General features: G+C 49.7%; 1 protein-coding gene across 2 annotated transcripts in view; it reads right to left on the bottom strand.

Annotated features, from left to right (window-relative positions):
* GRIN2A (glutamate ionotropic receptor NMDA type subunit 2A) overlaps positions 1–9,230 on the bottom strand; it is a 232,955-nt gene extending 223,725 nt beyond the window's left edge. For both annotated transcript variants that reach the window (XM_081839527.1, XM_081839526.1), the window contains exons 1-3: positions 8,491–9,230; positions 6,921–7,107; positions 4,840–5,262 (exon numbers count right to left, since the gene is read on the bottom strand). In XM_081839527.1, coding sequence (XP_081695653.1) covers positions 4,840–5,259 — 420 coding nt within the window. In that variant the 5' untranslated portion in view covers positions 5,260–5,262; positions 6,921–7,107; positions 8,491–9,230. The remainder of the gene's footprint in view (positions 1–4,839; positions 5,263–6,920; positions 7,108–8,490) is intronic.
* Positions 9,231–25,500: the final 16,270 nt, after the last annotated feature.

Genomic DNA, 25,500 nt, shown 5'->3' with positions numbered 1-25,500 from the left:
CCAGCTGCCAGCAGAAGCATTTTCTTGAAATCTGGAAGTCCTGATCCAGCTTGGTGACCTGGGTGCAACACCCCTGGGATGAGCTCCCAGCTCACCTTTCACATTCTAGAAGTGGCCCTGCACTGTCACAAGAAAGGTTGTGCCCCATCCTATGCACCCGGGAGCCACCGTCCCAGTGAAGAGGCTTGCGATAGTAAAGGTAAAGGGACCCCTGACCATTAGGTCCAGTCGTGGCCAACTCTGGGGTTGTGGCGCTCATCTCGCTTTACTGGCCAAGGGAGCCAGCTTCTGGGTCATGTGGCCAGCATGACTAAGCCACTTCTGGCGAACCACAGCAGTGCACGGAAACACAGTTTACCTTCCCGCCGGAGTGGTACCTATTTATCTACTTGCACTTGGACGTGCTTTCAAACTGCTAGGTTGGCAGGAGCAGGGACCAAGCAATGGGAGCTCACCCCGTCGTGGGGATTTGAACCGCCGACCTTCTGATCAGCAAGTCCTAGGCTCTGTGGTTTAACCCACAGCGCCACCCCTGTCCTTTAAGGCTTGTGATAACGGATAACATCCTGTAAACCCGTATGCCCCATGGAATTTGGGTTCACCGTTCGACTTCTGGACAAGCAAAGGCCGGACCGCTTCACAAAATATGCTTTTAACCTCTGCAATTTGCTGTCAGGGAGATGTTCCTCCGCCACAAGCTTTTGAAAAGGGGTAGGCCAATTCGTGTAAGAAGATTTAAGAGAAGAAGAAGGAGGAGGAGGAGGAGGAGGAGGAGGAGGAGGAGGAGGAGGAGGGGAGGAGGAGGAGGAGGAGGAGGAGTTTGGATTTGATATCCCGCTTTATCACTACCCTAAGGAGTCTTAAAGCGGCTAACATTCTCCTTTCCCTTCCTCCCCCACAACAAACACTCTGTGAGGTGAGTGGGGCTGAGAGACTTCAGAGAAGTGTGACTGGCCCAAGGTCACCCAGCAGCTGCAGGTGGAGGAGCGGGGAAGCGAACTCGGTTCACCAGATTACGAGTCCACCGCTCTTAACCACTACACCACACTGGCTCCACCAGTGGAGAACCACCAGTGGCTAATCATGATCTCGAATTGCGAAGCAGAGAGCCTTCGCAGTCAAAGGCAGTCTACCTCTGCTCAGCAAATGCTGGAGCAAAAGAGCAAAGTGGCCATCTCCATCACTGGCTGCTGTTCAAGACGTACCCAGAGTCCTGCTGGAGCCAACCAATGATCCATTTCTTTCATCATTCCACTTCCAAGCAATGTTAGAAACTCAGGTATATAAACTAGGCGCCAAATGACACGTTAAACCTGGGTTACGGTCGCCACAATGGAACGTCTATTCACCAGGGGCTTGGAACAGATGATCCCTTCCAATTTTACAGTTCTAGGATCTCAGCCACATTGCTCGACTGTAGCTTGCTCTTACAAACAGCTCACTTTTCCCAGTGTGCAAGAAGGAGAAACACACGCCATAGAAATGGAAAAGGTCTTAACTATGGACTAAGGCAGAGGTTTGCAAACTGTGGTCTGTGAGATCCATCTGGGTGGCTTGTGGAAAGGCTATAGCACAGCCAGCCGAGAAGCAGAAGACATGCATCTTTTGCTACAGACGAGTCAGCTGGCTCAATGGAGGTATCAGTCACAACCGGGTGCCCAGAAATCTCCACGTAGTCACAATGGAACCCACCGCAGTAGCAGAACACACCTAGCATGTTTTGAACATTGCTTCCAAGAGTAGACAGACAGGTCTTTCTTTCACATTGCCTGGTGCTCAAAGGTAAACTGCCTCTTGCCATGGAGGTTCCATTTCGCTGCCGTATTGAAGAACAGCTAAGGGACATCTTCTCCTCTGTCTGCAATGAATTTGTCAAACGGAGGGATGCATTTCCCTACCTCCACCCACGGGAAGCCTATGACACATTCCAATAGTGCATGGGCTCAGAGACAAAAATAAGTGGAGCAACAGATGCAACTCTGACCTTTGCCCTGTAAGCTACCTTCCAGCCAAGAGAAAGTCAAAGGTTTCTGCACACACCTCTCCATCCAGCCTAGTGAGAGGGGAAGGGCTGCAGGTGGTTCCAGGTTCAATCCCCTGACGGCATCTCCAGCAGTGTTAGAAATTAGCCAGGCGCTTTTTGCACCTATTGGCCACTTGCGACCAAGTGAAGATGTCCAGGTGCCAGGATGCTGCCTGACATCTCCACCACCTGGAGGTACATGTCTGGGGATCCTTGGATCTGAACTGCTTCAACACACAAATACCACATCCTATAGAATCTGCACAGTCAGAATGAATTTCAGGAACCCAAAAGTTTGCATTGAGAAATATGACTTTAGAGCCATCTTGCCCTCAAAATAGCAACCACGCATTCCGCTTGGGCAACTGTAACCCTGGTTTAAGGAGCCATTTGGCACCTAGCTGATATATCTCGGTTTCTAACACTGGGTTTCTCCAGGTAGGGCCGGGAGAGAGAACTTTGTTCTGAAGTCCTGGGAAGCTGCTGCCAGTCAGTGTATACAACACCAAGCTGGATGGGCCAATGGCATGATTGCAATTCAAGGACACATCCCAGCCAAGCAAAAGCACTTGTAAATAAGAGCCTGGGGAGTGGGGGCACGGCCTGTGGAAATCCCAGGGGCCAGATAGAAAGCTTTGGAGGGCCACATTCACCCCAGGCGTGACGTTCCCAAACCAAAGAGAATCCCTTTCTTTAAGAAGTCAACAAATGCGGTGCCCGTCACCCTTGTGACGAAAACTCTCGTACGTTTGTTATCCATTGCATGGAAGAGGTACTTCATTTGGCATCATGCTGGGGTTACGTGGACCTTCTATCGGAGCCAAAACAGAGGCCATTTTCCACGCAGGCTTTGAGAACTATCAAGGGTTTGCTATACACGCTGACAGATGTAGGCCTCAGGCTCCATTTACACCACACAGTTAATGTGCTATGATACCACTTTCAACAGCCATGGCTCCCCTACCCCAAAGGAATCCTGGGAACTGTAGTTCATTAAGGGTGCTGGGAGTTGCTAGAGACACCATTGCCCGTTCCCACAGTGGTTTAAACAATCGATCCTTCTTCCTCATGGGGAACTCTGAGAATTGTAGCTTGGGAAGGAAACTAGTAAGAACCTACAGCTGCCAGAAATAGTGTAAGGAAGCCAAGGATGTTTGAAATGGTATCACAGCACTTTAAATGTATCATGCGAATGTACCATGTGCAGAGTTGCCATCGCGCCCTGGAGATTCATTCAGTCTCACTGCACCACTGCTCAGTTGCCTAATCCCTGGTGATTATTATCTCTCTCGCACACATTTTTGTTTAAAACAAAATAAAAAAATTCCATCCAGTAGCACCTTAAAGACCAACTGAGTTAGTTCTAGGTATGAGCTTTCGTGTGCATGCACACTTCTTCAGATACACATCTGAAGAAGTGTGCATGCACACGAAAGCTCATACCTAGAACTAACTCAGTTGGTCTTTAAGGTGCTACTGGAAGGAATTTTTTTATTTTGTTTTGACCATGGCAGACCAACACGGCTACCTATCTGTAACATTTTTGTTTGATTGCACACCAAAGGCACCCTATCCTATCCCGAGCCCCAAGCCTTTGAACTCGCAGCTCGTCACACAACCCTGACACAGTTCCCCTCCACAATTGGTTCGACTTTCCTGAAATCAGGGCCAGCCCACACATGAGGAAAGGTGAGGAGGCCACCTCAAGAAGCAGGAACCGCAGGCACAGCAGATCCCAATGTAGATCTTTATCCCACCCCCCTTGTTCCTGGTGTAGATCTTCATTTACTTCTTCTTCCCTAGCAGGGAAGGAGCGCCATTTTGTGGTTTGCCCCAGGTGGCAAAAATCTAGGGTCGGCCCTGGCCAACATCCCAATGGCTCTCCATAACACCAGCTAGGTAAGCCAGCATTCACCTAGCCTGTAGAAAGTCTCCCCATCGCTTCCTTTCGACATGCTTGCTGGATTAATAACTTCCAGGGTCTACACTACACATGCATTGCAATCTTTGTTACCTCTTAAGGATCGCAAGAACTGCAGCGGTGCATGAGTTGCAAAAATATATCCTTAGCCCCATCCCCAACGGAGCTGTGTCCCCCCCCCAAATTCCCTAAGAAAATGACAGTTCAGCTGGCTTGAGTCAGCAGTGCAGATCAGACCTCTGAAACCACTGGACAGTGACAGGAAGAGGTCCTTTCAGCACAGAGTTGGGTAGCTGGAGAAGACTTTTATCCAACAACTCAAAGAAAACATGCAGTTCTGAGTGAAACCCTCAGCTTTGCGACATCCAAGCAGATTGTGTGTTTTGGTGCATAAGCTGCTGGAGATCTTAACATCCGTTGTGAACCGAAGACAAAAAAAGCAGATTTTGCTAATCTTTCACACCCCACAGCCCAATGTTGATAGGGAAAGTCATGGAATAGCCACAAACTACTCCTGAACCAGCAGTTCTTGGTACTGAGGAAGAAGCCGCTCCAAGCTAAACCACAAGTCTAATCATTCAGAAATAAATATCTCCCCTCCCCAAAGAAACTGAAGTTACAAACAGCTTAAGGGAGCCAAGACAGACCCATTAAGGCAGGACTAGTCAACTCAGTGACCTCCAGATGTTGTTGGGTGGGAACTACCACTTTCCCTAACCATTGGTCATGCTGGCTAGATAGCAGGAGCTGCAGTCCAACAGCATCTGGAGGGCACATGTTAGCTACCCCTGCATGAAAGGATCGCTCCATTTCCATTTCTGCCCAAACAGGGAGGCGACAGCATACATTGCCCCGCAGGGCACCAACTTCACACAACGATGTGCTCTCCGCCTACCTTGTCCGCCATGATCATTGACGAGCCGCCATGAATCCCCAGGATCGGAATAAAGGTCTGTGATGAAATAAAATCCAAAATCTGGGCAACCGCCTCCTGGTCGGTGTCGTCCCCGAAAACCACGCCGTGGATCTTGGTGCCCGACATCAAGTCACAGACATTGGTGATGATGCTTTTGGGGTCTGTCTGGTTGACCAGAAGGGGCACCACATTGACGTCGACGGTGAGGTCGCCGGACATATCCCTGGTCCAAAGCGCTCGGACCTCTCTTTCCGTGACGTACTGCGTCCTCCCCAGGATGACGGCAATGTTCAGGATGGGGTAGCTTTTCTCTGCCCCCCAGACAAGGGCCAACTCTGCCAGGAGAGCCTGAAGCACCAGGAGATTCCAGCAAACTCGCGCCATCTTCACCAACTCCATGCTCTGCGGAGAACAAGGAGCCCGGGACGGGCGTCACATCATGCGGAAGACGAGGATGAACTGCCACAGCCTCCTTCCTCCCACAGGGACCCGGTCCTTAACCTTGCAAGCAGGCATCCTTGAACTGAGTCGTCCTGCAGGGTCAAGGTGGCCCTCAAAGTTCAACCTCAGCTAAGCGCCCGGGCTCAGTGCAACACTTAACTCCCACCAGAGCAAAACTGACATCGCCTTCGAGGTCTCGGAAGGGCCGCTGGCCAGCTCTGCTCATATCCTTCCCTTACAGGGGGGAAAAATAAAACCAGCTCAATCTCTGCTGAGGACACAGAGCAGATGAGATATCTGAAGCTTCTCAGGATGCCTTTTTGGAAAGCCTGGCTTTCCGAAGCATCTTTGAAGGCTTTGAAGGCATGCAGTGACCCAGGCCCTGTCTGCTTCCTGCCCTCCTTTCCTCTTCCCTCCTGCTGTGGCTGAAGCAACAATGATTGGTGTGCGCCCCCCCCCTCCCTCCCCTCGCCTCTGTCCAGAAATTGTATTTTATTCCAAGACTCATTTCAAGCTGGCTGGCTGCTCACGCAGAACTGGCTGAATTTCTGGAACAGATTCAGACATGCATTATTCTAACCTTTTTTCTTTTTTTTCCTCTCTCCCCCCCCCCACCCTCACTCCCCTCTCTCCTTGGCAATGTACCCACTTTGGCTGGGCATCGGGGATGTCGGCCAGTCGTTGGCATGCATACTGTCCCCTTCACTTCGGGTCAAGACCCTGGATGCTGCTTTATTTTCGTGGATTTCGTTGGGCGGGTGGGTGAAAAGGGGAGGCTGTTGTTCCTTCTCACAGAGGCTGGCGGCAAAGCCGCTCGTGGAGGGAGGGGGCTACCTGCTGCTGACTTGCATCAAACCCCCCACCACCACCACCCTGGGGGGGGGGAAATGCATCTCTGATCCTATGGCTCCCATCATCCTGACATCTACACTCATCAATCATGTTCCAGCAGCAGCAGGGGGATATATGGGACTCAGAGTAAACCTCTTCCCTCCCTAGGCTTCAGGTGGGCACGAGCGAGGGGTCTCTGGAGCTGCGTGTCTCTTTCCCCAGACCTCATTTGGATTCAAACTCAGCCGTTGTCTGTTGCAGGGCAGATTTTTTTCCCTGCTTCCCCGACTGCAGTCAGATCACACGAGAGGCAAAAAGACAGAAAGAGGGTGGGTGGATTTTTATAGTAAAGCCATAACCCACTAGCCCGTGCTTTTAAACCTCCTTCATTGGGAAGTATTAATTATTTGAAATATCCCCCCCCCCCAAAAAAAACCCACTGGGTTAAAAAAAATGCAGCACGCTGGCAGAAGGGGGTGTTGTTTGCACCAATTAGAAAGCCGTGCACAACACACACATACACACACACAAGCTGCGAAATCCTGCACCGTTAGCCTTTACTACGTAGGAGAGGGAATTCTTAGCTTCTTCGCTCCATTCATGGGGGCGAAAGGAAAACCAAGAGCAACAGCGCCTCCTGGCGCTCCGCCGCGTTCCTAGCATCCCCATGGCGCTTCTCTCCACTTTCTCCCCCCCCCCAAAAAATAAATATTTATTTATTTATCCTCATTCCCATCCACCCCACCCCCCCTCCAGCCACCTTCCACCAGCATCAGAATCAGCATTACCAGGAATGTGAGAAATCGTAGCCGCTGCCGCAAAGTTTGGCATTTCGCAAGACTCCTCAGCGCCGCGCGTCAGGGGAGGTTGCCATCCTGCTTTCCAGAGATGCGATCGCCAGTGTTGGTGCTGAGATCCGGGCGCCACATCCTCGCCTCCCCGCGAGGCAGGGTTGCTTATCGGTGCAAAGGGGGTCTAAAAGGGAGGGTTTTTTGGGGAGAGCAGGGAGGAGGGGAAGGGAAGGGAGGGGAGGGGCGAGAGAAAGACCACCAGGTTAGCGCAGGCGGAACAGCGCAAAATAACACAGCGGCAACTTCACGGCGCAGCGGATTAATAAATCCTGGCCGGGCAGCCGATCGTCTGTGGGGGGAAAAGTTGATTTGCTTCCATGTAATTTGTCGGAGAGCGCCTTTCGCCCGCGATCTTGCTTGGAAATCCGTTTCCCGTCCTTCCTTCCATCTCCCGCCTCCTGCCGCAATTTCTCTCCACTAGGACGTGCACGCGATCCTATGCGTCCTTACTCCCGAGGAAGCCCTCGCGGAGTTCAACGGAATTTCCTCCCCAGGTCAGGATGCATAGGATTGCGGTGTGTTTTGGGCGAGCGGGGAGAGACCGATGAAGCGACCTCGCCCCCCCCCCACCTCCCCCAACACCACCCCTTAGAGGTTGGGATCCTAGGCAGACTCCCTTACCTGGGAGTAAAAAAGCCCACTGAGCATTTGCGGGCCTTGCTTCCGAGTAAACACCCCCAAAACTTGCGTTCCCATAACCACGGCTGCGATCGGTCTACTTGGAAAGTAAGGACAGACCCCCCCCCAACCCCTTTGCAATTTAACGGAGGGTCCTTCTTTTACCCAAGGTAAAGGTCCCTTCTGGCAGCTTGAAGTTCCCAACTGGAGGAATCCATCGCAAGGAGTTTCTAGCTCCCATCTTTTCCTGGGAAGTAAGTCCCATTGAAGTCAAGAGGACTTGTTTCGGAGTAAACATGCACAGGCTGGCGATGGAGGGGGTATTTAAAAGAGGACCAGCCGCCTCATTTTGGGATGGAGGCAAGAAGCGACCCTCCGCACACTTCCTCGAGAGTAAACTCAGCTAAGCGCCAAAGAGCTTACTCTCGAGTAAAGGTGGGATGGCGCGGCGAGAAAGGAAAGAAATCTTTTCCACCTGCTCAGTAAACCTCTCCAGTAATACTAATAGCACTAATTTCCATGCTAAAAAAATAATGGGGAAACGCACTGGGGTAAGACGTTTATTTTAATTTTTTTTTACTCTCTCGCTCTTTTTTGGCAGGCGAAATTGACATGCAAAGCGGCGGCAAGGCCGGGACCCTAATCTGTCCATTTCACTCGCGGGTGGCTGGGGGTTGGCGCGGCGTGGGGTGGGGTAGATGGACGCTACTGTCGAGGCAACCCAACTCCACCCCCCTTTGCAACAGTGCCAGGCAAAAAGATCGCCACCGACCATCCATCCATAGCCCCCACCTCCCACCCCTCTCTCCCTCCCCATTCCGCATTTTTAACATTCTTATTTATCATAATTGCTATTATTTAATCGCCTTCGCCGCCGCTTGTTACTCACTGCATTCGCCCTCCACATAATTCCAAGCTGAAAATCCTCCAAGTCATTTCAAAAGGATTCCTTTGGCACCCGTCAGAAACGCGTCTCCGTTTGTGTGTGTGTGTGTGTAGGTGGTGAGTGTGGTGGGGGGGGTGCTTGTGTTTTGTGTGCGTGTGCGTCTGCTTAATCCCCAGATTTCAGCTCAGGTGCCCTTCCGCAAGAGGGGGGGAGAAAACCACGCCAGGCAGCATCTTCGGGCTCCCAAAACCATCCAACACACACTCACACACAGGCGCGCGCGCACACAGGCGCGCACAAGCACACATACACCGCCTCCCTGTTCCAAGTTTGCCAACCCAGCCGAGGGAGGGAGAGCGCGCAGAGTCCAACAACCTCAACTGCTTGCCCTGCTTTGCAAACGAGAGAGATGCCAATCTCTCTCCCCCAAAAACCCCGAGGCGCTTTAATTGCGCGCGACGCTTGCCCAAACTGGAGACTTATTACTAATTCCCTTCGACGTTTGGAGAGCGCTTTTCTGCTGCAGTGGAAGCAAACAGGGCAGGAATTGGGAGGGTGTCACCAAAAAAAGACCAGCAGCCCCCTTCTCTCTCTCTCTCTCTCTCTCTCTCTCTCTCTCCATCACTGGAAAGGGATTGTGGAGCCAACTCGCCAGCAGGCTGCTGCCGGCTGGAGGGATTGAAGAGCGCAGGAGGAGGAGGAGGAGGCCCCAGCTGAGCGGAGCTGGCTGGGCTGCTGCTAGGGGCTTGGCTCGGCTGGTGCACTGCCCCGGGGCGGCGGAGGAGGAGCGGGCGGCGGCGGCGGCGGCGGCGGGGCCGCAGTCTGGAGCAGAGCGCGGTTCGCACGCAGCGCCTGAGCGCCAGCCCAAGCGGGGAGGAGGGAGAAAAGTCTTCCTCGCTCCTTCTCTGCAGCACCCCCTCCCCAAAACCGGGGGGAGGGAGGGAGGCGGAGCCGCTGCGAAGGAGAGAGACGCGCCGTGTGGCCGCCCTGCGACCCGGCAGCAGCGCGCGTACACACGCATCCACACGTGCACACGCGCCGCCGGGAGGTCGGTGTGGAGCGGCCGGGAGGCTGAGCGGACCCGGTCGCGCCGCCACCGTTGCAAAAAATAAAAATAATAATAAATGGGGGGGAGCAGGGGAGGGAAGGGGACTCGGGCAAGATAATGTTCACTTTATAGATTAATATTATTATTAATAATAATTATATCCTCTTCCTTGTAAAGCTGCTGATTGATTGTTCAAGTTGCAGGCTGTCTCCCTTGCTTGGAAGACGGATGGGGCTGTTGCAAGGGCTCTGGTGAGTGAGAGATAGATACATATTTTTTTTAGCAACAAAATTTGGGATGCTGCCAACTCATATTAACTATCAAGGCAGTGTATATATTGCACAGATGTGCATTTTTAAAAATATGCTAAAATAGGGGAGGGCCCTCGATTTTGCTGGTGCATAAATGGTTATTTATTCTTTCAGATTCATGGGGTTTGGCTTGCCCTGTGCCATCGTTTTCTTTCCTTGATGTCCTGCTCTCCCCCACAGGCTCAAAGTGGTTTACCGGCAGGTTTGCTTTTAGTCCCCCCCCCCTTTCCACCCCCTAAACATGAGTAATTCTGCCCTTGTGGAGCTCCCAGTCTTAATTATTTAGTTTTTTAATCAAAAATATTAATAGGATATGTTGGGCAGCAAAACTGCAATCAGTATTTAAAAAAAAAAAAAAATGCACATGAATGATTTCAATTCCAAGCCAAGCCAATAATTTAGGGTCTGATCCAACATAAATCACTTTGGAATGCCACACATGGGAAGCAATTCGTAGATGAAATCATAATAATAATAATGATAATAATAACTAGTAAATACTTGAATGGAAGCAAGTCCCACTGGACTGTGCAGAACTTCTTCCAGTGTAAACATTTTTTAGAGCATTCTGTTGATCAAATGTAGATGTTTGTTTGTTTTTAAGGGGCTGATAGAGGTAAGAAGGCTTTGTTGAGGTTGAGGGAGTTGGGCAGGTTTGGCCTGGAGAAGTTAAAACTGAGAGGTTGTTGTTGTTGTTTAGTCATTCAGTTGTGTCCGACTCTTCGTGACCCCATGGACCAGAGCACGCCAGGCACTCCTGTCTTCCACTGCCTCCTGCAGTTTGGTCAAACTCATGTTAGTAGCTTCGAGAACACTGTCCAACCATCTTATGCTTTCATAAACTAGGAGCGTGAAACCTCAAGCCTCCATCAGGCTACACCCCACTCTCCCTAGGCCTTGCACCCTCCTTCCGTGTTTTTGCCTGACTGGAATGTGTCCTAGAACACTGATCTTGCTTCTTACCTGCCTGTAAGGAGAATCGAGGAGGATGCCCAGGTGTGAATCATAACTAGTACACACAGGTAACATGTGACCTTTCTTTTACCTCTGGCCCTGAGCACCTTTGGCACATGGCCCCTGGAAGGTGGCCCGATAGATGACTGTGGCCCTGAGGCTAAGAACTACCCACTGCCCTTGTAATAACCAAGCTATCCTTCAGCGCTGGGAGGAAAAACTCTCACATTTCCATACCCTGTTTCGGTAACATGCCAGAACCAAAGCAGCTTAAGAATTAAACAGATGTGCCCTTAACTCAGAGCACCATTGATTCAAATGTCCGCCATTGAATTCTGCTTGACCCCTACAAATAAAATCAGATCAACGAAAGCTTTTTTGGTTGAATCTACCGATTAAACAGACGGAAGCTGCTATCCTGTGCACGCTTGCTTGAGTGAAGGCCCAATTAAATAAAATGAGACTCACTTACTAACTTTATGCGGAATCAAACCATGGGTCCATGTATTTTAGGATTTGCTGCACCCGCTGCATTGCAGAGGGTTGGGCTAGATGACCGTTTAGGTCCCTTCCAACTATCTAGGATTCAATAGTTCTTAACCTTTTTCGGGGGGAGGGAGTCACTGGCCCCTTTGAGAATCTGGTGGAAGTTACAGAGCAACTCTGCAGGAAAATGCACATCGACACATGCACACAAAATATTCCCCACAATTTAATTTATTGTGTTGGAAATATCTTTTTTTTTAATCTCCAGTTCATAGACGCCCTGAAGCCTATCCCTGGACCACAACCCCTAGTCTACACTGACTGGCAGCTCTCCCGGGTTCCAGGCAATGGACATTCCGAGCTCTAACGGAAGATGCCAGGATTTGAACCTAGGAACTTCTGGATTCAAAGCAGATACTCTACCCACTGAGTTATGGCGGTGGGGTCACCATGTGACTCTTGCAAGCATAAGAAGCATATGAAGACCCTTCATCAGTCCAGAAGGAGCAGATGTAGAGGAGACCAACAGGGCTGGCACTCAGCAATGATAAAGAGACAAGTCTAGGAAGTGCAGCTTCCAAATTACCAGAAAAGCAATGCTGGGAATGGAACGTTGCCTTCATGCCCCATCAGATGTCTCCAGGTACCTGGGATGAAGCTGTGAGGGACCCATACTGTCATCCAACATGACTCATGCATTGCTATTCTAATATTTCCTATCCTTTAGGACAGGAGAGGGGGCACTCAGGCCCGGTGGCCCCCAGCCTCTCTATCTGGCCTGCAGGACTCTCCCCAGACTAATCTCCTCAGCCACAGGCCACATCTCTTACCAGCCCTGCTTTGCACCCTCCTTGACTCTTTTTGCCTGGCTGGAATATGCCTTTGAATCCTGATATTTCCTCTTTCATGTCTGGATGGTAGACAGAGAGGGGTGTGTGTGTGTGTGTGTGTGTGTGTGTGTGTGTAGAAACCAGCCTACCGTGCAAAGGAAAAATCATTGCTCCGCCAATTTTTGCCCCTGGCTCCACCCACCGCTGGCATGCAGCCCACCAAGGCTTGCCCGGAAGGGAATGTTGCCCTCGGTCTGAAAAGGGTTCCCCAGCTCTACTTTGTGGGGTGAACCATTCTACTGCACGGAGGTGCCATTGACACCCGTTTCTCCGCCCCTTTTTGTCTCTGGCTCCACCCACCACACAGCCCTCGGAGGGGGCATGTCTCGCATAAGGGGATACAGCCCTGGGGGCCAATAAGAGGTTCAGTACGAATTGCAGCCTTAGCAGTTACTGCCATCCAGCAGTATGCCACCCTCATCTTCCTAAAGGTAAAGGGACCCCTGACCATTAGGTCCATTCGTCACCGACTCTGGGGTTGCGGTGCTCATCTTGCTTTATTGGCCGAGGGAGCCGGCGTACAGCTTCCGGGTCATGGGGCCAGCATGACTAAGCCGCTTCTGGCAAACCAGAGCAGCGCACGGATACGCCGTTTACCTTCCCGCCAGAGCGGTACCTATTTATCTACTTGCACTTGGACATGCTTTCGAACTGCTAGGTTGGCAGGAGCAGGGACCAAGCAACGGAAGCTCACCCCGTTGCGGGGATTCGAACCGCCGACCTTCCGATCGGCAAGTCCTAGGCTCTGTGGTTTAACCCACAGCGCCACCCGCTTAGTAAATGAATAAGTGCTTAAATCAAGAAAGAACTTAGCATATGAAGTTGAATGTTTATAAATATATCAAAACCGTGAGAGAGAATTTACTGAAGAAGCCCGAGACTCTTCATGGGCGAAACAGGTGACAAATGCCGGCACCCTGTCTAATTCTTTTACGTAACATCACCGACACTTCGTTTGATCAAACTTATCCTCGCTGATATCTAACCCTTGAGTGCAACATCGCCGACACTTCGTTTGATCAGGCTTACCTTTGTTGATGTCTACAGAAGCCTGGCTAAAGGAATTTTTAAGACTGAATCGTCCTTTTGGACACAATTTGAATGAGTTTTCTGTTTGTGGCTTCTGTAGTGGCTCTTGTACATAGCTCTCTCAATTTTTGGATTATTAATATAAGATTTAGAACGTAGGATCGTTTGGTAACGTTTTGTGTGCCGCTTATGTGCTGCTTACTTATGTTCTACTACGAGAATTGACAGCATAGGTTCATTTCTTCAACCCTCATCTTCCTGGCTTATTTTCATTTTAATATTGCATAATGGTTTAATTGCCCTTCTGTGTTTAATATTGCTCAGAGCCATCAGGAGACCAGTTGCTGCTGGAAGGTGGGAAGGCCCAGCTGGTCAACAAATTAAATAAATAAATCTTGGAACGTTGCACCCAACAGACAGAGTTTTATTTTCATTTTCCCCTAGGCAATTCTGACCTGGTAGAAGAACCATTTTTGATGCAGGTGACTCCCCCCTCCTCTCTCTCTTTGCCAATCCAGGAATGAGAGAGATGTTCTTCTTGAATGAGCCAGACGATGCTTATTTGTTGGGGAAATGTGGGAGAGGAGACTTTAAGCACATTAGCCTGGCAGGAGAAAAAGTATGTGGATTATTGATGACTATTCTATCAGCCCGAACGCCCTTTCCGCAAGGGACAGCACTCATTTAAAAAATGATTGAAGAGGACCTTTCTTTTTTTTTTACCAATAAATAAATAAATAAATCTGTGACTTATTCATGAATCTATTCTTCGGCGGCAATGTGCTGATGGGTGCATTTTGCTTGCTGATGTTATTTCTTCCAAGAATGAGGGGTCTTGTTTATTTGACATTTTGGGGTGATAAGCAGTTCTGAAGGGCCCATCTAGTCCAATGTCTTCTTCTTACAGACGCCAGCCAGATGCCTATTATGGGAAGCCTGCAAGCAAGGCCAAAGAACAACAGCCACACTCTTCCCCACTTGAGATTCCCAGCAGCTGTTATGATGCTTCCGACAGCAGAGGGAGAACACAGCCATATCCTCCATCGATTTGCCTAATATTCCGTAAGAGTGTGAGAAAGTTCTTGGGCAGATGGATCAGGCCAATGGCCCATCTGGTCCGGCATCGTGTTCTCAGGAGTGGCCAACCAGATGCTCATTTGGGGAAGTCCACTAGAGGGATGTGAGCACAACAACACTCTCCCCTCTTGAGATACCCAGCAACTCGCATTCAACAATGGAGCTCCAACACTGAAGCTAGAACATATGCATCCTGGCTGGCGGCCATTGATCAGCTTATTCTCCATGAGTTTGCCCAATCTTCTTTTAATGCCCTTGAGGTTTTGTGGCCATCACTGCCTCCCCTGGGCGTGGGTTCCATAGTTTAACGATGCAGTGTACGTGGAAGGACTTTCTATTGCGTGTCCTGAGTCTTCCAAAATTCAACTTGGATGTCCCGTTCTAGCGTTATAAGAGAGGGAGAAAAACTTTTAATAATTTATACTTATACCCCGCCCATCTGGCTGGGCCTCCCCAGCCACTTTGGGCAGCTTCCAACAAAATTTTAAAATACAGAAATACATCAAACATTAAAAGCTTCCCTAAACAGGGCTGCCTTCAGATGTCTTCTGAAAGTCTGGTAGTTGTTCTCTTTGCCATCTGATGGGAGGGCGTTCCACAGGGCGGGTGCCACTACCGAGAAGGCCCTCTGCCTGGTTCCCTGTAGCTTGGCTTCTCACAGTGAGGGAACTGCCAGAAGGCCCTCAGCGCTGGACCCCAGTGTCTGGGTAGAATGATGGGGGTGGAGACACTCCTTCAGATATACTGGACCGAGGCCATTTAGGGCTTTAAAGGTCAGCACCAATGCTTTGAATTGTGCTCAGAAGCATAGTGGGAGCCAATGTAGGTCTTTCTCTGTCCACCTCCTCCATGTGCAGAAAGTAGCCTTCTATACAAAAACAAACCTTTGCATTTGCTGCTGCACCCAGTTTTGCCCCTAGCCCCTGAGAAAAGGCATTGACCGGTGAACCACTCTGGAAATGGTAGCTCTGTGAGTGGAGCAGGGAGATCTTCCAACAATTCTCAGCACCCTTAACAAACTACAGCTCCCAGGTCTCTTTTGGTGCAGCCGGGACTATCTAAAATGCAGAGTGCAGCTGGGGCCTCAGTCTAGGTGTAGACGTGATCCGGCAACAGGATCAAGCCAAAGTCAATATCTCATGGAGAGTGCACTTCAGTTGGGAGCAAGGAGCCAAAGGCCTGTGGTGTTTCCAGCCCCAGGTTTCCTGACCCCAGACTAGGACTTTGCACAGTGAAGTCCATTCAGAGGGTGCTGGAACAGTGGTGCCAACAGGTCATAAACCCTGGCAGGTCCATTCCATACTTGCAAGGAATTGCAAGTTGGTTCCACAAGAAGGAGGAGATACACCTGGACAGAAGGGGACAAGGTGGACAGTGTTGGCTTGCAAGCCCCCTCCATAGAGGCTGGCCCCTCTCACTGTCCTCGGAGCTTGCTTACCGGTAACCTCCTCTGGCTGATATCCAGACAGACCAGGGAGTTTTTGATAGGCGACATTTTCCCAAGCATGGGCAAAATGCACAACCTCTCCCTCCTGCTTCCACAGGGGAAAGAAAATAAGTCAGAAATCTATTTACATGATGTTTATTTCTGACATTACAGCACTAGAGAAAAACACGTCCTTTCAGTTCAGTTCTTCCAGCAAGTCTGACAAACTTCCTGAACATGCGCACACAGAAGGTTTCGAGTTACATTCTTCACAAAGACTTATCCAGCCTGTGAACGTCCTGGGAAATTCTTCTTTCCCACAGATAAGCACATCATATGGTGTCAACAATCTGGCTGTCTGCAGCGGTGATGTTTCCATATACTGACAGACAGAAGGGGTCTTACAAATCTCGAGGAATAGGCCAGGGACATACATTTGTCTCTGAGCAAGCTAAGGTGGTGTACTGTTAAGGTCTTTGCAGTGAACTCAGCGTCCTCAACTTGCAGGGAGTGTTTCATTCTCTGAGGACTCTGTGTCTTGCACCAGGGCAGGGCTAGGCATGACCTTCTCTGGGTGTTTCGAGACTCCATCTCCCATCATTCCTGACCCTGGGCAATACTGGTAGGGGTTGATGGGAGATGGTGCCCAACAGATTATGGAAGGCCACAGGTTTCCCAACCCAGGACTGGGCTTTGAACAACAAAGCCCATTCAGAGGGTGTTGGAACAAGCATGCCAACCAATAGGAAATCTGGCAAGCAGAGGTGTTTGGAAGGAGGCCACGGAACCAAGGCCAGCATCTGTCTGGTGCCCAGGGCCAGCCCAGGGATATCTGTATCTGGGCCAAGAGCAAGCAATGGGCTGCCAGAACGTTGGCGAGGCTGGTGGGACATTTGCAGAGATGTGTTTGGATCTGGAAGGACAATCCCCCTTGCCCAGTCTGTAGCCTCAAATGGCTTAATGCCAGAGGCAGAGGTGCATAGCTACGCCGAGGCTCTAGGTTCAAGTTCAAGCAGATCCTTGAAAGAAGTCAGAAGGCTTCTCTTCCAACCCTCTCTGGCTGCTGCTGAATCCAGAAGAGGGAGGTATTTCACCTCTTCATAAGAGCCTTTCCTCATCTTGGTTCCCTCCAGATGTTGCCAGACCACAGCTCCAATCATCCTTGGTCATGAGCAGGTGTGCAGAACCTTTGACCTTCCAGACGTTGCTGAACCACAACTCCCATTAATCCCAGCAGGCTCCACCCACCGCTGGCATGCAGCCCACCAAGGCTTGCCTGGAAGGGAATGTTGCCCTCGGTCTGAAAAGGATTCCCCAGCTCTACTTTGAGGGGTGAACCATTCTACTGCACAGAGGTACCATTGACACCCGTTGCTCTGTCCCTTTGTGCCTCTGGCTCCACCCACCACACAGCCCTTGGGGGGGGGGGCATGTCTCGCATAAGGGGATATGGCCCTGGGAGCCAATAAGAGGTTCAGTATCCATTGTCAGCTAGGATTGCAGCCTTAGCAGTTACTGCCATCCAGCAGCATGCCACCCTCATCTTCCTGGCTCATTTTCATTTTAATATTGCATAACTGTTTAATTGCCCTTCTGTGTTTAATATCGCTCAGAGCCATCAGGAGACCGGTTGCTGCTGGAAGGTGGGAAAGCCCAGCTGGCCAACAAATTAAATAAATAAATCTTGGGACGTTGCACCCAATAGATGGAGTTTTATTTTCATTTTTTCCTAGGCAATTCCGACCTGGTGGAAGAACCATTTTTGATGCCATTTTAATGCACCATCACCAATGACCAGGGATGATGGGCATTGTAGTTCAGCATGATCTGCAGGGCCAAAATCTCCCTGCACCTGCCATAGAGCAAGGGCCGCCAATGTGGTGCATTCCAGATGTTGTGGACTACTGCTGTTTGTGGCCAAGATGGCTGGGGCTGATTGGAGCGGTAGGCTGCATCAACTAGAGAGCATCATGTTGGGGAACGGGGACCAAGCCAAGACATTCTACAGCCTAAGGCAAAGGACACCCCACCACCACCAGTCCACATACAGAAGCCAACAGACAGTTGAACTGACCTGACCTCTGAATCCAGCAGCAATCCAGGCACAGAGTTGGAGGCTGGAGAGGCACCAGCTATGAAATCAGATCAAGTACAGGGCCTTGAGCTGTCTCCTGGAGATCAGGAAACCACTGAGCTGGAGACTATATAGGACAAGAACCCTCGGAAGTACCTCCCAGACCAACAGGCCCTGTAAATTCAGAGCCTGGACCCTGAGCAGTGCCTTTCCCCAGGAACCAGATGTTTTCCACAACACTTCGCTTCACCAGTGGAACAGGAAACAGGAGGTTGGGTTAGGGTTAACAGATGTCCCCGTTTCCCAGGGACAGTCCCCAGATTTGTGAATAAGTCCCCAGACAAATTCTATCCTCAGAATGCCCCTGGATTTCATCTAATGTCCCTGGGAAATGCAGCAGCCGCAGTCTCAGCAGCCCAGAGCATTTGGCTATGGCTGGCTTCAGGAGCTGCTCAGAAGTCCCCATTTGATGGTGATGCAAGAGCTCTAAGATGCAGCTTTCAGGCTGCCTCCACCTTCCCTGAGGTGGGAGCTTCCCTCAGCTGTGAAGGGAGGCTTTGTGCTGCCTATAGGCGCAGCCTCCCAACTCCTACTTGCATGCAAGCAGGAGGGGGCAGGGATTTCTCAGTTAGGCAACGGGAAGCCTCCCTTCCCAGCTGAGGGATCCCTGCCCCTCCTGCTTGCACTCAAGTAGGAATGGGATTGGGGCTGCTCCGATGGGAAGGGAGGCATCGTGCTGCCCAGGCCTCGCCACCGCCAGTGCTCTCAGTTCTCCTTCTCTGCCTTCCACTCCTGACCCACCATGCACTGCTTCCACCACCACCACTAAAGAACCAACAACTCAGGGGCTGCCCAGGCTCATGGAGAAAGGAGATAGAAGCCTCGGAGGAAGGGGAAACGTGGCGGTTGAGGTCAAGGCGGCGGCTGCCCCTCTACCAACGCCATCATTGCAGCATATTTTTTTTAAAAAAAATAATATTTATTAAAATTTTGGAAATTACAAAAAGAAAAAAGAAAAATTGAACATACAAAGACAGAAACAAAAACACTACATAAAACATTAAGTTAACAAAACAAAACAAAAACAATTAAAAACACTTCCAATATTTTCAAATCTTAACTTTCATACACTTGTTTCATTGACTTCCTCAACGCCTCCCTTTTTGTATTCCACTTCAATTAACTATTTCAGCAAGTCCTTTCCATCTTCATCTATTTTATATCATAAAGTTAATTTTAACATATTGTAACCTAGTTTTTTCCATTTTAATGCATTAACAATCTATCTATACCTAGTTCCTTCTAACATTTCTGCCAAAGCCATATAGCTTCATTCCACCTTTTTTCTAACATTCATTAATTTTACAATATTTCCGTAAATAATCTTTAAACTTTTTCCAGTCTTCTTCCACCGACTCTTCTCCCTGGTCTCTGCCAGTCATTTCCGCCAGTTCCATATAGTCCATCAACTTCATCTGCCATTCTTCCCAGGTGGGTAAATCTTGTGTCTTCCAATACTTTGCGATGAGTATTCTTGCTCCTGTTGTTGCATACATGAAAAATGTTCTGTCCTTCTTTGGCACCAATTGGCTGACCATGCCCAGGAGAAAGGCCTCTGGTTTCTTCAGAAAGGTATATCCCTGGATTCATTGGAAAAAATCTGATAACCTTACGTTAGGTGATGGAGGAGAAGTGCCCCTCTTGAGACCACTTTGAGGTTCTGAAATTCTCCACCAGAAGGTGAATAATGGCAGAGGTAATCTGGAGACAGAGGCTTAAAAAGCCTCCAGCTGTGTACACATTACTGTTTACTCTGGTTCCAGCTTGCTCCTGTTGCTGGTGTCTCCAGCCAAGCACACAGGACATTAGTCACAGATCTGTACTTATCAGGTTTCTTGAGAAATGCTGCTGGCTGATGTATTTCCTCCTCAAACCAGCTTGGATCCAGATGGAAACCGCAAGCCAAACTCACTTTGCAGTTAAGCTGGGGCATGTCCATTTGAGGCAGCCATTGCACATGTGTGCAGATGACGGTTTCGTGAATCGGAGGTGTGAGGGTTGGTTTCAGGAACGGAGAAAGCAACCAGGTAATAAGTGTCAGGTGAAGACACCCCCAGCCCCTCAGCTGCTTGCAAATGCAGTAGGTAAGTTGTAAGCAACCTCGTTGTGGGCTCGTCCACCCTAACCTTTTGCCCCATGCTTTCCACGCACATGTCTGAGCACTAAAAAAAATGCCCCACCACTTTCCCCAAGAAAACCTGCTCTTTAACACTGAATTGGAGCAAACAACAATTCATGTTTTCTGTGGAATTGTTTTCAGCAGTAAATAGGTTTTTGTGGGGCAGGGCAACAAAAGAAGCAGCTTGAACATGGAGCTTTAAAGTTTACACTGTGGCATGCAAGGAAGTCTGGATGAGCCCTGGACAGTGGTACCTCGGGTTAAGAACTTAATTCATTCCGGAGGGCCGTTCTTAACCTGAAACTGTTCTTAACCTGAGGTACCACTTTAGCTAATGGGGCCTCCCACTGCCGCTGCGCCGCTGGAGCATGATTTCTGTTCTCATCCGGAAGCAAAGTTCTTCACCCGAGGGACTATTTCTGGGTTAGCAGAGTCTATAACCTGAAGCGTATGTAACCTGAAGTGTCTGTAACCCGAGGTACCACTGTATTTTAAGCCACAAGTGTGTTTATAGCCTCAAAGCTGCTCACACCCTTTGACTAAGTGAGGTGCTAACTTGGAGCTATCCATGGTCCTGAAACTTGTGAACTGCTCTGCTGCACTCGGCCAATGGCACCTTTTTCTCGCAGCAGCCCACATCCATGCAATACAGTTCCATTTCGTCCAGTAAAGCTGTTGACTATGGCGCAGCTCCTCTGTCTCATTGGCCAGGTGCACATTTACCTTCAAATCCCGTCTTTTCTCCAAGGGGCTCATGGGGTTCTCCCCCACCCTTCCTTTCCTCCTCACAACAACCCTGTGAGGTAGGTTATTATGATTTTATTTCATAAAATGTATATGCTGCTTGGTTGTGAAAAAGAAAAAGAAACCTCAAACAGGCTTACAAAAAGATAAAACAATAAAATCAAGAAAACCTTATAACCCTGCTATAAAACATACAAAAGTAAAAATACTAAAGCGGATTAAAATTTGCATCAACTTTCTGAGCATCTGGATAGGCCTGTCTAAACAAGAAAGTTCTTAGCAGGCACTGAAAAGAGTAGTGAGGGCACCTGCGTGATCTCAATAGGCAGTGAGTTCCAAAGTGCTACGCTAAATGGTAGAGTTATTGCAAATGCAGAATGGGTATTATGTGACACGTGTAGTAGGGCCAATTTCTCAGATCGAAGCAGTTGAGCGGGCACAGGCAGGATAAGGGGATCTTGTGGGTAAACTGGTCCCAAGTTGTTAAGAGCTTTATATACGAACAGCAACACTCTGAATTTGGCCTGGTAGCAAAGCAACCAGTGCAGATCTCTGAGCGCAGGTGTTATACGCGGGTGGCACTATGGTCTAAACCACTGAGCCTCTTGGGCTTGCCGATTGGAAGGTCGGCGGTTTGAATCCCCATGATGGAGTGAGCTCCTGTTGCTCTGTCCCAGCTCCTGCCAACCTAGCAGTTCGAAAGCCCGCCAGTGCAAGTAGGTAAATAGGTACTGCTGTGGCAGGAAAGTAAATGGTATTTCCGTGAGCTCTGGTTTCTGTCATGGTGTTCGGTTGTGCAAGAAGCGGTTTAGTCCTGCTGGCCACATGACCCGGAAAGCTGTCTGTGGACAAACACTGGCTCCCTTGGCTTGAAAGCGAGACTAGTGCCGCAACCCCATAGTCACCTTTGACTGGACTTAACCGTCCAGGGGTCCTTTACCTTTTACCTAGTGCTGTCAGCTGTTGTGCTGCAGCATTCTTCACCATCTGCAGCTGGATCAAGCAGGAGGGAAGCCCCACAGAGAGTGCATTGCAGTAATCCATCACAGCAGGTTAGGGCGGACAAAATCAACATTCATTGCTCCACCCACTTGAGCCTCTGGCCCCGCCCACCACTGGCATGCAGAAGGGAACATGGGACCTCAAGCTGAAAAACGGATCTCTATCTAGTAAAATGGCAAGCAATTGAACCCGCTGTCAAATTAACAGTGCTTTCACTGCTGCCTGGATTAGCTGTCTACCATCATAACCTTCCTCGGCCTCTGCGTTTTCTGTTTCTGCTGGCAATTCTAAACAAGCAGTCAATCAATCAATTAATCAATCCTGCAGGTCTCTCTCGCTATGCACGCTGTAAGAAATTCTGATGCATGCTGCAAAAGTTGGCTCCGTTTCCTGATTTTTTTTCCGAAGGGGGAGAGGGATAAGAAAGCCTGCAACAACAACAACAAAAGCTATTGCGTCACCGTGTCTGGAGAGTGCCATTAAATCAAGCCCTTCTGTCATTTATTAAGAATTGCTGCTGGTTTGGAAAACGGGTATATATTTCACCTTTGACACACTTCTTGCAAGGAAGACTCTGGCCCTGCCAGGCTTGCTATTGTGCTGCTGTCACCGATTCGATCGTAAAGTACTTCCCCAAAAGCTGCTGCCCGGCCAAGTGACTCCCCTGTGGGTGCTGGCAGGAGCGTTCCCAGTCGTAACCTGCGAGGGAAATTACGATCCTAGTACAATATGCTATCTCCACCACCAAACCTCTCTCTTCCTGGCACATCATCATCATCATCATCATCATCATCATTATTAATATTTATACCCCACCCTCCCCGGCCAGAGCAGGGCTCACGGTGGCAAACAACAGTAAAATTACAGTAAAAAACATAATCGGGGGAGGAACCAATTTAAAATACAGGTTAAAATTTAAAATGCAGCTTCATCAAAACCATAAGGGGAGAGAAACATAAGGGTCAGACTGAGTCCAAACCAAAGGCCAGGCAGAACAGCTCTGTCTTGCAGGCCCTGCGGAAAGATGCCAAGTCCCCCAGGGCCCTGGTATTTTGTGACAGAGCGTTCCACCAAGTCGGGGCCAGTACTGAAAAGGCCCTGGCCCTAGTTGAGACCAATCTAACCACCTTGTGACCTGGGCAAGGCTTCAGGGTCAGGCCAACAGCCTGCCTAGTCCAGCATCCCTGTTCTCAAGGTGGCCGACCGAATGACTGTGGAGAACCAAGCAAGCAGGTCCTGAACACAGGAGCAACACTCTGTCCTCTTGTGGTCTCCAGCAACAGGCATTCAGAAGGATCACTGCCTCCAACTGCACAGGAAGAGTATAGTCATCCTGGCTAGTAGCCCTCTAATATCTGTCTCCTCCATGAATTTGTCCAAGCCTCTTTTTAAGCCATCCATGTTGGTGGCCCTCATTGGCTCCTGTGGGAGCGGGTTCCAGTTTAACTGAGGTGCTGGTCACTGGGCTGCTGTCAGGGCAAACTGGATTTTAATTGCTGTATCTAAATGTGTGTGTCATCCTCCCCCCTCCCTCTCCCCCAGAAATGGAGTTCCTTTTTTCTTTTTGTATTTGTATTATTCTTATTTGTCAGGGGTGCTGGTGGTTGCTCACGAGTAAACAGCCAGGACTCTGACCTGCTTTTTACAGGTTTTATTTAGTGCAAACTATGCACAAGCAAGAAACCCAAAGTTCATGTCTGTCTCAGTCACTTGCAGATTCCGGGAGTGGCTCCTTCCTGTCTCCTCCCCCCCAGCATAAGAACTTAGACACCCCAAATCTCCGCCTCCATTCTTTACATTTGACCCCCCTTGCGAAAACTAGGCGATGGAAGCGGCATGTCTGTTTCCTGACCAGTCTGGCTGGGCAAGGTGCCAGGGCTCACAGTAACCTCTGTGAGCCTTTGTCTCACTCTGCCCCTCCTTTCTTCCTCCGCTTCGACGGAGGTGTCACACTCTCCACTCCCTGACGAAGTGTTACTGCTCAGCAACATTGGAGGCTCCCTGTACGCTTCTGCCCCCCTCCCCCCTTTCGATGGCAGTACCCTGACATTATTATTTTATTTTGACAAATTAATAATCATAAATAAATAGGAATAAAAATGTGCACCCCACCACTGAGAACATTCCATTGTAACTACCTAACCTCCCAAAATTTCAACACCTCTTGCGATCGTTTGACCCCTTTCCATTTTAACAGTACAAATTCTACAAACGCCCTCCATATCTCCTCAAAATCATTTCTCCCGCATATTCCCCGTCTTACCTTAATGGCACATGTTCATTTATTGTTAATAGCTATATCCTACACCTCTTTATAGGGACGCAGGTGGTGCTGTGGGTTAAACCACAGAGCCTAGGACCTGCCAATCGAAAGGTCGGCAGTTCGAATCCCCATGGCGGGGTGAGCTCCCGTCATTCGGTCCCAGCTCCTGCCTACCTAGCAGTTCGAAAGCACCCCTAAGTGCAAGTAGATAAATAGGGACCGCTTTCTAGCGGGAAGGTAAACGGCATTTCTGTGAGCTGCGCTGGTGCTGGCTCGCCAGATGGAGCTTTGTCACGCTGACCACGTGACCCGGAAGTGTCTTTGGACAGCGCTGGCTCCCGGCCTCTTGAGCGAGATGAGTGCGCAACCCTAGAGTCGGTCACGACTGGCCCTGATGGGCAGGGGTACCTTTACCATTACCTTACACCTCTTTATACCATTCTTCCATTTTACATTCTGCTTGCCCCTTCCACTGAATGTGTTCTGATGCACTTTAACCATTCTTTTTAACTGGCTTGTTTTTATGACTTTGTATTTTGTAATGGTGCTTTTAAAAGCTGAAAGCCACCTTGAGGTAAAAGGTAAAGGTAAAGGACCCCTGGACAGTTGAGTCCAGTCAAAGGGGGCCATGAGGTGCGGCGCTCATCTCGCTTTTCAGGCTAAGGGAGCCAGCGTTTGTCCACAGACAGCTTTCCAACTCATGTGACCTGCATGACTAAACCACTTCTCATGCAACAGGACACTGTGATTAGTGCCAGAGCACATGGAAATGCTGTTTACCTTCCTGCCACAGTGGTACTTATTTATCTACTTGCACTGGTATGCTTTCGAACTGCTAGATTGGCAGGAACTGGGACAGAGCAACAGGAGCTCACCATCGTCATGCAGATTCGAACAGCCAACCTTCCAATCAACAAGCCCAAGAGGCTCAGTGGTTTAGACCACAGTGCCACCCGCACACAAGCCACCTTGAATCCTAGCTTGGGTGAAAGGCAGTATATAAATACATCAAATAAATAAAGGTGTGTTATGGTTTGTGCCTGGTCCACAAACCCTTTGAGTCTGCAGCAATGTCCCCGCCCAATGGAAAGCCTGCAAGTATAGTTGAAGGTCTTCCCCAGGTGTTGCTCCCTATCATCTGGTACTATGAGGTAGACTGCCTCTGCATATGGAGACTCCTTTTAGCTGTCCTGGCCAGATGGTGCCATTGCCATCAATCTCCCTTTCCCTCTTTATGGGTTTGTTTGGTCCCGTGTAAGCAGTGGCATAGCGTGGGGGGTGCAGGGGGGCCGGCGGCACTGGGTGCAACATCTGGGGGGGCGCGCTCGCACTCGCAGCTCTCTGCCTCCTGCTAAAATCCACAGGTTTGGGGGCGCAAATTACTTGCCTTTCCCCGGGTCCTGACAACCCACGCTACACCACTGCGTGTAAGCCAGTGTCAGATCCCTCAAGCTGAAGGTGTTTCCTGTGCGAAGGAGGGAGGCTGTGATGGCCTGGGAATATGATTCAGAGGCTGAACCGGAGGAATCC

This window comes from Podarcis erhardii (genome assembly GCF_964252035.2).
Source record: "Podarcis erhardii genome assembly, chromosome: 14".
Classification (NCBI taxonomy): Eukaryota; Metazoa; Chordata; class Lepidosauria; order Squamata; family Lacertidae; genus Podarcis; species Podarcis erhardii.
Note: the sequence above shows the minus strand (reverse complement) of the source record. Positions and strands in the feature narration are given on the sequence as shown.